Genomic DNA, 14,188 nt, shown 5'->3' with positions numbered 1-14,188 from the left:
AGAGTATACTGGAAAATACAACCAAAAATCAGTTAATTGATGAGGTGCAGAAGCAAACTGTTGAAATACTGGATGGGATATAATATATTTTTCTAGCATTCAGACTTGCTTCATCCTTGTATGTACAGTTCTGACTTTCAAGACATGAAGAAATGGTTTGGCTTCAGAAGCTGACTGATGCTGAGTCACCACCACCAAGTTGGTCTGTGTGCTGCACAAACACAGAAGATAATCTTGTTACAGTTCTAGTACACTTCAAGGGGGAAATTTTAAACTTAGACAAGGAGAAAAGAAATAGTCCAAAATAAACTATTTAATAAACCTTCTCTCCTTGTATTGTCATTGTCCTTTTACTTGACCGTCTTTGTTTTCTCAAAACTAAAATATCATATCTAGAAAAATCCTGTTACTTGCTCCAAATACTACTGACCATTCAGTAAATAGCCTTGACAAGGAGAACTCAAAATACACACTATAAAAATAGAAAATGTACAATTATGGTAATTTTAGATGAAAAATTTCATCTAAATTGAGAGCTTTTTGTCAGTCATTTTGCTTTTACAAATGCTTTGTTTCTCTAAATAATATTGGATACTTTAGACTTGTAAATATATTCTCAACTAAATTTAGTAATGACTTAATTTTCTGTATTTTTGTAAGTCTCTCTTAAAATTTACTTTAATACATTTCCAATATAACTTGTGAAAAACTGCCTTCAGTGTAGTATTGTTATATACAAGACATTATAATGTTATACAAGTCATTATAACCATGTAATACCCCTATAAAGTAGACAGCATACAGTGTACACAACTTTGTACTTAATAATATATGAAGATGTTATTAAAAATACCTATATATTCATTTTTACTTATAATCAAACTTTAAAAGATCAAGTTGTAATTAAAAACCCCTTTTCATTCGCATAATTATTTTTTTTAACTACACAGTTTTTGCATTTTACAAGTTACTGTAGTGTAAGATAAATGCCTGTGCGTATATTTAAACTTATAGCTACTCTTTAGTGTGTCTGAGAAACGCTTGTATACCATAGAAAAAAAAGATTAAATCTAAAGTCACTTTTTCATGCAGGAACAATGGCCTCAAATACATTTCCTGGTGGGGACATACCTTGTCTTTATTTCGTAGAGTAATCGTTCTCAGTAGTATTTGTCTAGCAATTCTGCTAATAACAGTTTCTCATTTTCTAACAATTTAAACATAAAAATTTGTGAATCGCTCTAAATTATGTTGTATCAATATACTTAATGAGAATTATTTTCCCTTACATTGCACTAGCCAACACTGCTTAAGTTAATTGTTTTGTGTAAGGTTGATTTATGGTGAACCAACAAGGCTGATATTTTTCTTGTGATGACTTGATTGCTCACTGGTTTTACAGAAGGAGATAACCAGAAATGTGTGTTAGAAAATGGATTAAGTTAGTGTATTAACGAACTACATGTCATTATGCTTTTACCATATCTACAGATACTGAACATAGATTCTGGTCAGTAACATGCCACAAATTGTATACTGTTTTAGATATAACACAACTCTGTGAGATGGAGATGTTGTTATACGTACAGGATACTTTGATCAGTTTTCTCTCAACTCGCCTGATGATACTGTGGAAATAATAAGACATAAGAATAGCAAAGCAAATCACTTTTCTATTTGTATTTTTCTTTTCTGTGATTAACTTTTAATTTTCTTCCCAATGATAATAGTTGCTTTCCTTCAGATAAAAGAAATCTATTTTTTTTTGCCTACAGTTTAATCAAAATTTCCTTAGCAAGATTATGTCATTACTGTCACAATATGAGAGTTGTATATGTTTGAGCAGGAGAAGGTTTTATTATGATCAAGAGAAACTAAACTGAATAATTTACAGAGTGATGAACAAGTAATTCTTTGAATAAATTCCTCTAATGATCCTGTATATAGTGTAGTACTTCTGTTTAATATCTTTCAAAGTCAACTGTTCCAAATAGTATTAACAACATAAACGTTTTCTTCAAACCCTGCTGATTACTGTCTTTGTTTTTCAACAGAAAATACAATCTGAATTAACAAGCCATGAGATTAGTTTGGAAGAAATGAAGAAACGAAACCGGGGTAAAGATGCTGCCAAAAGAGTGCTTTCCCAAATTGATGTGGCACAGGTATGCAAATTTTATTTCCTCCATCTTTCCTTCACTCGTGCAAACAAACAGCATGAGTAATGCTATTACTCATGTATGAAATGTTCTTAAGGTATCTCTTCTGTTTTAGCTGCTCCTTTCTAGCCAGGAAGTTAGAGCGGATAAAGCATACCATCCATATCTTCTTACTGCTCATTTTTCTATTACAGATTTCCTAGCTAGTTGGCATCAGTTCTAGGGTATGCAGAGCTGATGTAACCAGCTGGTGGGGACACTCTACAAGGGGTGTTTTGAACGTGCTGTGGTTGCAAGAAATAAAACTACAGTGAGGTTTTTTGGTATACCTTTTGAAGTATTTGAAAACATTTAGAGTTAAAAGTATTTTAAAATATTTGGAAATATTTGGTAGAACTGCATTTGAAACACAAATCCATGCTGAGCAGTGCATTGCAGTCATCAATTTAAAATGTTAGCTAATGCATTATTTCATCTGTCTTAATAGACATAGAGAGACCTATTTCAAACTGAAGAAGATTTAATTAACACTTAGGAAAAATACACATTTTTACCCATTAATCTGTGATGGGTTCGTGACTGTTTTGCTACTTTTCTTTTGGCATTAGTGCCAAAGTTCCCCAGGCTGCAAAACAAATTGTCAAAATTCATTAGGAAAGACAAAGAATTTTGTTATAGTACTAACAATAAAAAAGACCATCTTTTTCTTTATCTCTGTCAAATATTTCTAGGTATCTTATCTTCAGTTTTATACTTTATTATGGATAACATTAATGTCTTTTTAATAGCTAATTTTAAATGAACAAGTTGAGTTGTTTTTTTTTTTTAATGTTTCCTCTTATCTACAGGACTAGTTTTTCTTTGTTGAGAATATTTATGTTTCCTTATTTTTCTGTCTTCCTTCACACTAACTCACCTTCTGATGGTCTCCATGGCAGCTGTGATGCTGCCCGTATTTCATCAGTGACTTTGTATCTAAATGTTTATAAATTCAGCAGCATGCAAGGGAGCGCTACCCTTTCTAGGTGCCTTTTTCTTTTCTTCATCTGTCTTTGTGCAGGTATTTTTTTCTTCAAAAGGCTTCTCTAGATGACCATATGCATCAGTATGAGTTTTGACAAACTGGTGGGGTCATTTTGAGATTCTGTTTTGCTTACATTAGATAAAATATGAACAAAAAATAGCAAATGTACATGCATTATGTAAATATCAAATACCGAAAAGGGTAAAAGCTGAACCCTTGGTTCCAAATATTTATGACTATATTTGATTTTAGGCCAGTGAACTCTCTTGAATTCTTTTCTATCATTGTGCAGTACCTTTGGTGGTAAATCACATTTCACAAGATTTGCCTTTACTTACATTTTTCCTGAAGAGCATTCTCACTTGCTGCATGCAAATACTGCATGCATTTCTTTTTTTTTTTTTTGAGCTAAGTAATATTTCTAATTTGACATATAGTTATTCTAGTATTAGTTCTATTGTCTAGACAGAAAGAAAACAATTATCAAAATAAGTAATTTCGATGAGATTGTGAAACAACTGTTAAGTGACCAAATTTATCCTGGCTTTTTGGATTACTGTAGATTGAGAGTTAAGTTCTGATTTTTAAATTTAAGGGGAAAAGGACGATTAGCAAAATAAAAATCTATTTCTGCCATAGTGACCTAAGACCTAATTAGTCCTACTAGGTTAAGAATTGTTACATGAAAGTGAAATCTACCCTAAGGAAGGGCTATTTTTGGAAATTCAATACTCAGTTCTTTGTGGGAAGAAATTATACAAATTTCTTTTTTAAGAATTACATTCTTGTTTCTTTATTACTTTCATCTAACTTTTAAGGTAAACTCACTTGTCAGAGTAAAAAGATATTTGACTCCCTTCCCTTACTGCATTGCTAATTCCTAGTGATATTTTAACATTATTTCATATAATAAAATATAAAAAAGTTAAATCTATAAACATATTTAATTACCTGTAGTTTTGCTTTTGAATAAATACGGATCCTTTGCTTCTAAAGAAGACATTTTCCTCAAATCAAAATGGAATGATACTGACTTAGTTGTGGGCTTTCCTTTTCTCCCATCAGTTGTTGCTGTGCTCTTTATCTAGGCCAGCCAGGTTTCCCTACTGAACGTGAAGGTTGAGCATTGCCATCAATTCAACTGTTGATGTGAAGTAAATTTGGCTGACAACATATTTTAAGCATTTAAGAATTGTCATGTTGCTTCTCACCAAAGATCCATTTAGCCCAAAACCGTATCTTCAATAGTAGCAAGAAGACAGTGAGTGACGAGGTATAGTAAGGTGAACAATATGTGATGCTTCCCCAGTGATTTGTAGCTGAGCAATTTCTGGGTCAGAGGTATTTAAAAGCTCATGTCTAAATGCTTTCTCAAGTCTTGTAAATTGCTGGAATCCTCAACTTCATTTAACATCTAATTGCACAATTTAACTGAATGCTATGTGAAGTAGTCCTTCCTTTTGTTCATTTTGGTTTCCCTATTTAAGAGTTTAACTTGTTGTTACCTTCTTCACGAATTTTGAGAAACAGTTAACAATCATTTGCTAGTCAACTTTTTGCATACCACTAATTTTAATCCCCTTCAGTTGTCTCTTTTCCAGACTGACTAGTATGTTAAATCATACTGAGACCTTTAGATGTTTAGCTCTGATTGTCCTGTCATTCTTCTCTACACATTTTCTATTTGTATGTTTTTTGAGATGAGGTGATCAAAACGGCACACGTTATTTAGGCACAATATAGATTTATACAATGACTTTTATACTCTGGCAGGTATTTTCTTTTTTGTTCTTTATGTTCCTAATCATTCCAAATACTCACTTTGCTTGTTTGGCTGCTTTTAAGTATTGAGCTGATATTTTCTTAAAACTGTCAGAGAGAAATATACATATACAATATAACTGTTATAGTTATCTATTATAACTCAAGTGAGAGTGCTAATAGATAATTTAGATCCCACTTGTTGCATATCAAGCTTAGTGTTTCTTTTGTGACGTGCAGTACTTAATTTTTGGATTAATTAAATATAATTTGCTTGTTTTTTTCCTACAGATCCTCAGTACTGTCCAATCCCTCAGTGACTCTTCACAGATTATTTTAATTTTCTCTACCATTAATACCATCATTCTTTCTCTTTTCTAGGTCATTTTTAACGTATTGACCAACACAAATTGTAACAGATACTGATGTGGCATTGCAAGCTTCCAACAGGATTTGATCTTCATCAAGTTGAAGTGTCACAAGAAGATGAAAAACTAATTAAGTATGAATTTAGTGTATGCAAACACACTGAAGAAAAATAAGACCACTTATTCCTACTCTTTGTTTCCTATTTTTATTCATTGTTCACTTATTTCTTTCTTACCCGGTTGGATCTCAATTTCATTAAGAGTATTTAATGAGGAAAGTTGTTGGAAGGAACTGCTGAAATCTTCACAGTTCTCTGTGTTACCCAGAATTGTCATCTGCTCATGATTCCGGCCTCCTTCACAGAAATCTGATAAATGTGGGAAGCATTTTTACTAATGCCTATGTATAGGCTAATTCTACTCCTCATAGTTTTTCTCAAGTTTGTGTAGAACAAACAACACTGTATTGGTATAAAGTGTCCAGGACTTGAGCATAAAAAATTCAAAAGTGTGTTTGCAGATGCTGAGTTCCTATTTAATTACTTATCTATTTCTTAGTGACATTCTTTTTTTTTTTTCCAAACCGTAGAAAAACTTATTTTGCTAGTACTTTGCTCTGAACTTCTAAAGAGAAATTAGTTCTTATTCAAGCTGAAAATTAAAATGCCCTTTCTTTGCTTTATTTTTAATTATTTCCCCTCCCCCTGAGGTAGGGATCATGTGAGCAAGCAATATAATTAATGGACAAAGATATCAAATTGTGAAAATTCTGCAAGTAGAAGCCATGCTTGTCATAGATTTTTCTGCCTTTAAATTACTTTCTTTTTACTCTAGGTTATGCTTTTTTAAATTGAAATAGAAATCAATTTTATACTCTAAATCTCAGGTTTTGTGCTAGACCTACTTACTGCCCAGCCACTTTATTTGGGTTTCTTTGAGGGACTTAAAGCCATTAAACCCCTGTTCACTCCCCACCCCCCAACATTTTGCATATTGCAAAATTACGAAAACACTCCCTTTCTTCAATTGAGTATATGGGCTCACTGGCTCTGCTGCATCCAGTGCCATGGATGATACAAGAATTTTTTTCGTCCTGTGAAGACCAAGAATCTCTGTTGCTGGCATTTTCCCCAAAAGTTTTAAATTCTTTAAAAAAGAAACTGCTGATAATGGATTCTAAGTATTCTGAAATGGGTCTAAGACTTGGTTTCAGTATTGATTTGATTTCACATTTACTACTCACCAATGCTTACTTTTCAGAAAAAGCTCCAGGATGTCTCCATGAAGTTTCGCTTGTTTCAGAAGCCAGCCAACTTTGAACAGCGCCTACAAGAATGTAAAAGAATTTTAGATGAAGTGAAATTGCAGGTGCCCAGGTTGGAGACGAAGAGTGTTGAGCAGGAAGTAGTACAGTCACAGTTGGATCATTGCATGGTGACTATTTAAAGATACTGTCTTTCTATTTGTTTCTTGTCTGTTCTGCCTTTCAAATTTAAAGTATTTTCAGTGACAATGTCAATATTTCTTTGGGAGATATTAGAAAAGATTCTGATCTGTAACTTAAGAGCAAAGTTACACAATGAAAGTTATAGGAACATTTTTAGTTAAAGTTAGATTTGTTCAAGGGGAGGAGGATAGAAAGAAGGGTTTGATCCTTCTTGTCCTACTTCTCTTGTTTGCAAATGAGGTTAGAATGACATTGTACGCTGAAAATTGTATTCAATTTCAACATTTCCCAGGATGTAATAACACAATGAAATAGTTCTAACAGCTTTACAGTAACTTTTTCTTTTCTATATGTTGTTCTCTTCTTCTGTTATGGCAAAGACCTCTGAGAAGCATGGGATGCTAATTAAATGAGTGAAAAAATTTGAAAATGTGGATTTATGTGGAGAAAGCTAAAAATTACAGACTGTTCTCCTGAATTCAGAATGAGAAACAAAGTATCAGTTACGAAATTGAAAAAAAATTAAAATATCAAAACATTCTCACTTCAGTGAACTTTCAAACGATGGTCATGCACTTTCACTATGTGAGAAGGCCAGTCAGGATCCCTTTCTAATTCCCCCTTCCCATCCTGCATATGAGTTTATCTCCCTGGACTCACTCTATTTTCCACAATATGCTACAGTCATGGAATTCCGTGATGTAATCAAAAGAGATGTTGCACTGCACAAGACTCTTCTAGGCAGGAAACACAAAACATAAAGAAAAAATATAGATTACAGCTTCCATGAGGTGGCATGCTGTGACTTTCTTACAGTTCAAGAGCGAAAGATGACCTGAATATGCCCTAAAGAATATGAGGAAAATCTGTATGTATCCCTTTAATATCCCTGTAACCCTGTACCCCTTTACTGTTAAAGGGAGGTAAAGACAAAGATGAACACCGTGTGCTTGGTGATAATGAAATGGAGATTTTAACAGCAAAAATCATGACAATCAGATCCTTGTCTTCAGCTGTTTATTTTCTGGAGCAATGCCATGCCTGAGGTGGTTTTTTTCCCCCTCAACCTCTTCAGATTTAAATGTAAGAATTTAAATTGAAAAATAAGTGTGGAACAAGACGATGTTATTTCTTTACATCTTGGGTTTTTCTTCAACACAATTACCCTTAAATTCATATTCTTATCGGAATGATAGGAAGCCCTGGAATTAGAAGCCCTGTATTGAATTAAAGTATCTTCACTCGGCTGCTAGCTTTTACAGCCCTGTCATATTCTATGGAAGACTTACAGGGTTTTTAGAGCATCTTTATCTACAAAGAATCTCATGATGTTTCTATTTTAAAAATCTAGTCATAGTATCCCATGGGATGTTAGCCAATGTGCATCATACAACAGCTTCCTAATTTTTTGACACATTTTCAGTGATGAAGAATGTATTTATCATATTAAGCACCTAGAAAGCAGTTGGACTATATACATACTACCTTTAAGTAAATAAAATAACAGCCATGTTAAGAATTGGCTTGGTAATTAACTTTAGATATGGAGAAAATGCGCTTGGGTTTTTTTGTTGTCAGATCTGCTGGAAAAAAGGTCTTGTCTTTACTGTCCAGACTTACTAGACACAGGTTCTACATTGCAGGAGATATTGCAGCTAAAAGAAAAGCTCAAAAAATTACAAATTAAAAAAGTGCAGTGTAATTTATTTTGCAGTTCTCTCTAAGTATACAGGACAGTAAGTTTATTTTCCAACACATGATGGCAAAATGCTAGAACACAGAATCATAGAATCGTAGAATCGTTAAAGCTGGAAAAGACCTCCGAGATCATCGAGTCCAACCGTCAACCCAACACCACCATGCCCACTAAACCATGTCCCTAAGCGCTTCATCTACCCGTCTTTTAAATACTTCCAGGGATGGTGACTCAACCACTTCCCTGCGCAGCCTGTTCCAATGTTTAACCACTCTTTCAGTAAAGAAATTTTTCCTGACGTCCAATCTAAACCTCTTCTGGTGCAACTTGAGGCCATTTCCTCTTGTCCTAATTAAGCTAGACATCTCAACAATGAAGCTTCTCAACAGCTTCACGTTTGCCATTCTTCACATACCTGTGTGGTAATGGACACTGTGTATCTCCGTGGAGTCTTTTTCCACAGTGGAATTTCCATGCCATGGCAGAATTTATTCTTAGATTAAAAAAAAAATAAAAACAAAATCAACTTCTGCTCTATTTACATGAATGTTAACTGGGCATTTATGTGGCTGTTAAATGGCTTGAGTTACCAAGTCATACATTTAGATGATGATATCAAATTTCTGCATATGGAAAGAACACTTCTTAGTATCACTTATTTGAAATATTAGGGAAATATATTGTGTTTACAGATTGCTTCCATGCCGTTGCTTGCTGAACAGCTGTTTATCCCTTATTTTTCACTCAGTCATTGAAATAGTGCAGGGAAAATGCAATGAATTATATAATATATTTTAGTTTAACCTCATTACATTACTTTTTCATGTAGGTTTTTTTAATTATTTAATTTTTTGAACAGTATTACACTTCATAAATGTAGGGGAAATCCTCTATCCTACCAGTCTCTTGATTTAGTAGTATGAAAAACTGTCAGATTTTTAAATTAATTTAGTGGCCATTTAGTTTAAATATGTCCAACAAGCTGTATTAATTGACAGAAGACGTCTGTTGTTGTTTTAAATACTGCATTATATAAATCAGTTCGAAAATAACCTCTGTCATATCTTAAAACAATTAATGATGGCGTGTACTTTCTTATTTATAACATTTCTACCATTGGGTTTGGTGACAAGTCTTTGAAGTCAATGTTAGTAAAGATAGGCTGTTCTGAATCTGTTAATTTGAATTCTGCTTTAAAAATTGATCAATTTGCTCATAAACTTTTTTTAATACATGCACATTAATACGTAAACACAAAAAAGTTTTCTTTATCCTTAGGTCACATACCATGATACCTCTCAACTGCTCTAGCTTTCAAACGGGAGTGGAAAGTGCTCAGAGTCATGCGTGATGGTGTTTTTATACAGCAAACAATGCAAAGACTTCTAGTGCATCTTTATAATACTGTTGTGGTTTAACCCCAGCTGGCAGCTAAGCACCACACAGCCACTCTGTCACCCCCCCACAGTGGGATGGGGGACAGAATCAGAAGAGTAAAAGTGAGAAAACTCATGGGTTGAGATAAAGACAGTTTAATAGGTAAAGCAAAAGCTGCGCCCCCCAAGCAAAGCAAAACCAGGAATTCATTCACTACTTCCCATGGGCAGGCAGGTGTTCAGCCATCTCCAGGAAAGCAGGGCTCCATCACGCGTAACGGTTACTGGGAAAGACAAATTAACATCCCCCCAGTGTATATACTGAGCATGACGTCACATGGTATGGAATATCCCTTTGGCCAGTTTGGGTCAGCTGTCCTGGCTCTGCCCCCTCCCAGCTTCTTGCTGGCAGGGCATGGGAAACTAAAAAGTCCTTGACTAGCGTAAGCACTACTTAACAACAACTAAAACATGGGTGTGTTATCAACATTATTCTCATGCTAAATCCAAAACACAGCACTGTACCAGCTACTAGGAAGGAAATTAACTCTATCCCAGGCAAAAGCAGGACAAATACCTTCAGTAGTCTTTTCAGTTTTACTTATTTTAATGGTGGTATTTCTCTTTCATATTTCTATTTGATTAGAAATTATATAAAAGCCTGAGTGAGGTGAAGTCTGAAGTGGAAACAGTGATAAAAACTGGGAGGCAGATTGTTCAAAAGCAGCAGACAGAGAACCCAAAAGAACTGGATGAAAGACTTACAGCTTTGAAGTTGCAATATAACGAATTGGGTGCAAAGGTAAGCTCTGTGTTTTTAATACAAAACTATGCCCTCTTTTTAGCTGGCAAAATGAAGAATATTCTTGGTATGGTAAGTAAACGGGGTTTTTTTATTGGTTCCTTTCAAGGCCCTCACATTTTCTAAACAGTGGGACAGAAAGAATGGAGGCAAAGGCAATCATGAGGATGGCTATTCAGTTGCTCTGGGAAAAAATAACCTTCTAGAAAAATGTAAAACTTCTTTATTACGATTTAAAATTATACTTTCTTAATGTTTTAATTTATTTTTTCTACTAGTTCATTGGTTTTGGGGGGTCAGAAGGGGATGTTGTTTTGTTTCAATGCCTCGAACAGTCACTTGTTTCAAAACACTTGAGGTCAGAAAACTACTTATATTTTGTTTGTGATTTTTTCACGTATTACTTAAACAGCTACTTCATAAAAGAGATATTTCTACCTTTTAATTTCCTTCTGCCTCTGACTGTACAGATCTTTAAGTGTATTATTTCCATCTGTTGCTGTTCAAAAACCTGTTGACCAAAAATTCTTGCTACTGCAGCTTTCCTCAGGAGGCATTTGTGTACCACTCTGCTTTGCTTCTTCTGCACTCTTTAACTCCACATGTGTTCAGTTATTGCCATAACCGTTCCCTGGTTTAAATGTCATGTACAACCCTGACTTACCTTTTCACTGTATCTTAATATATAAGCCACATAGAATATTGTTTAGTTATGAGTATGTGGAATAACTGTCCCATTGTTATGCATCTGATACCAGCAAACCCTTGTTCAGAATTTAGTCATTTGTCATCCTCCATTCCATAGGGATTATCAAATTTCTTCATGTTGGGCAAAAGTGAATCATCACCCTTTGAGCTCTGTAATGAGGAATGTATTGCCTTGGAATACAACTTTTTTTTTTTTTTTTTAAACCTGATATTTATACCGTAGTCAGTTTGACCACTCAGTGAATGTCAGCATATAATTAGGAGGACTTACTTTCCCAATATTCTTTTATATAATCCCAGCTTCACCTACAGAAAAAAACAAATAGTTCTCAAAATGTGGCAGACTTCTACCTTATGATGCCAATGATGTTATTTATATGTAATTAACCTTGTAGAATCAATCCCTATTAATTTCCCAAGCACTGTCATTCCTTATGTAAAATTTCCATCTATACATCATTTATTTCTTTATCAATTCATATACAGTTAAGTGCTGTTACACTTCCCAACAGGAGAATGTTTTTGTTTACTCAATTTTTCCTAAAAGTCAACTAGACAGACAATAGGAAAGACAGACTACTAACCAATATCAACAACACTGTGATGAAAAAAAAATTGTGTGTCAATCCCTAAAGGCTTTTTATTCTGGGTCTGCATTATCTGTGAACTGTGTTGCCTGCTCCTGAAGTACAATCCTCTACAAGGACCTTTGAGCTCTGAAGAGGAGTTGTGGCATTATCCTAAAGAAGACTCCATGCAAATAATTCAATTAACAGCTATCCTTCATTACTCTGTTTTATTCCTCTTGCCCTCATTAAAACTATCCACAGAACTTCTAAAAACTGTAGGATTACAGTAAATTTGGTGCTGTAACTGGCTGAATGAAGATCGTGAATGACAGATATAGCTGTCTGTTTATTTCTAAAATTTATATACTTCAAATATATGAAATAGGACAGAATGCAAATTCTTTATTTTGTCAGATTATAAATTATTAGAACCATAAATTATTACTAGATAGGAAAATGAGCCCATGGTAATACTGAGAGTCAGTTTGTGGTTTAAACACATAATGATAATCAAGCCCCACTGACTACAGTACAATAAAAAAATAAGAGTAATGTTACTTTTGACAGAGATAATACTCATTTGGGAACCTGAATTAAAACAGTTCTCTCTCTTGCTAGAAAATAAAGGTATTAAGAGACATCAATCTTTTGAGTGTCAAGAAAACTGAAGAGTCTGCTTCATTAAGGTGTGGATAGCTATCATTTGAGATTAGGTAATATATTTGGTTTCTCCATTATTTTAGAAAGGACTGTAGCATTTATTCCCACATTACATTTAACGTAACAGCAGACAGGTGCCATTGTTATAGGAAAACTCTCTTAATTAATGAAGGGATAAAAATGTGCCATTAGGAAGCCATTAGTGATCTGAAGTGAGCCATATTGCAAATTAATGGGTCTCAAAAATCTGCAGTGCTGTGTTTATCTTTGTTGTCCTGGATGTAATTTCTCACATTTACTTTTATATAGCGTGGTAGCTAACAGTTTGAGAGAGTCACAAAAGCCCAGAGATATAGAATCAGTTAACCGTTATCAGGTGTAATTGATTGCATTAAGTCAAAGTCTGTCTTTTTAAGAGAAAACTGATAATAGTTATAACTAATAGTAAGTCTCAGGACTGAAATGTACAGTCTGAGTGAAAAACACATCTTTAAGTGTAGACTGGCTTGTGTGATTTCATATGTACTGCTTCAGAGGACCCCCATATTTAAAAGAGTCCTTAAGCACATTTTGAAGCATGTGGAATGGTTTAATTTAAACATGTGCTGAAGTGTTGTGCTCCCAAATGGACAGGAAAATTATGATAATTTCTCATAATTTCATACAACACCTACTGTAGTTTTTCTATATATTTTAGGTATCATAACTTGAGACGCTGGGAACCTAGGAATTCTTCCCCTTAAGAAGAATGGGAAGATGTGTTGGGTTTTTTTATTTGTTCCTTTTGTTTTTAGCATATACACATATGGATATAAATACCTGTGAATAGTCCTAATTGTTTAGGTAGTATCAGACCTTAAACCTCTCTTTGGTCTAGGAATGAGTTTCGTCTGTTCAGAACATCAAGTTTTGCCCCTCATTTTTCACCAAATACGCTTTAAAAGCATGATCGATAATTTCAAAACTTTAGTAGTGACCTCAGTGCAAATAGGTTTGAAATTAATTTTCAAGAAAGCAAAATGTCATTTGAATGTCATGGTGTAGTGGTTGCATTTATGATAAATATTCCGTGCCTGTGCTTACTTATGCATTCACTTGCCCTTTTATTCTCTCTCTCCTCACACAAGCACATATACATATACACACGCAAACTACTATGTTAAAGCTTAGGTAGTTTGTTAGTTGTGAGTGGCTGTGAGGTAGGGTCTGTAGCATCCTTGTGTCAAATGTCTCTATGGTAATTCATCAGAAGAAGGAGCTGGACTCTAAAAGAAAGTGGCAAGAATAATGTTCTTGCTGCTCTCTTAAGGGCATTGCGTGCAGTAGGGGCTATTACTTACAAGGTCAGGTCTTTCCTCACAATAGCACCGCTGCACAGGAATTTTTGGCTGTAAGACTAAAAGGCTATAAAAGGCAGCCTGGGCTGCAGTGACCACAAAATGGTGGAGTTCAAGATCCTGAGGGCACCGAGGAGGGCGCACAGCAAGCTCACTACCCTGGACTTCAGGAGAGCAGACTTTGGCCTCTTCAGGGATCTGCTTGGTAGAGTGCCATGGGACAAAGCCCTGGAGGGAAGAGGGGCCCAAGAAAGCTGGGTAATATTCAAGGATCACCTCCT

The 14,188-nt window shown here is 34.6% G+C and overlaps 1 protein-coding gene across 1 annotated transcript in view; it reads left to right on the top strand.

Moving 5' to 3' along the window:
• DMD (dystrophin) overlaps positions 1–14,188 on the top strand; it is a 1,204,567-nt gene that overhangs the window by 443,114 nt on the left and 747,265 nt on the right. The window contains 3 exon segments of the mRNA XM_009334780.1: positions 2,055–2,165; positions 6,573–6,746; positions 10,478–10,633. Of these exon segments, the coding sequence (XP_009333055.1) occupies positions 2,055–2,165; positions 6,573–6,746; positions 10,478–10,633 (441 nt within the window).

This window comes from Pygoscelis adeliae, unplaced genomic scaffold (assembly GCF_000699105.1).
Source record: "Pygoscelis adeliae isolate BGI_AS28 unplaced genomic scaffold, ASM69910v1 Scaffold91, whole genome shotgun sequence".
Classification (NCBI taxonomy): domain Eukaryota; kingdom Metazoa; phylum Chordata; class Aves; order Sphenisciformes; family Spheniscidae; genus Pygoscelis; species Pygoscelis adeliae.
This window is presented reverse-complemented; position numbering and strand designations above follow the sequence as displayed.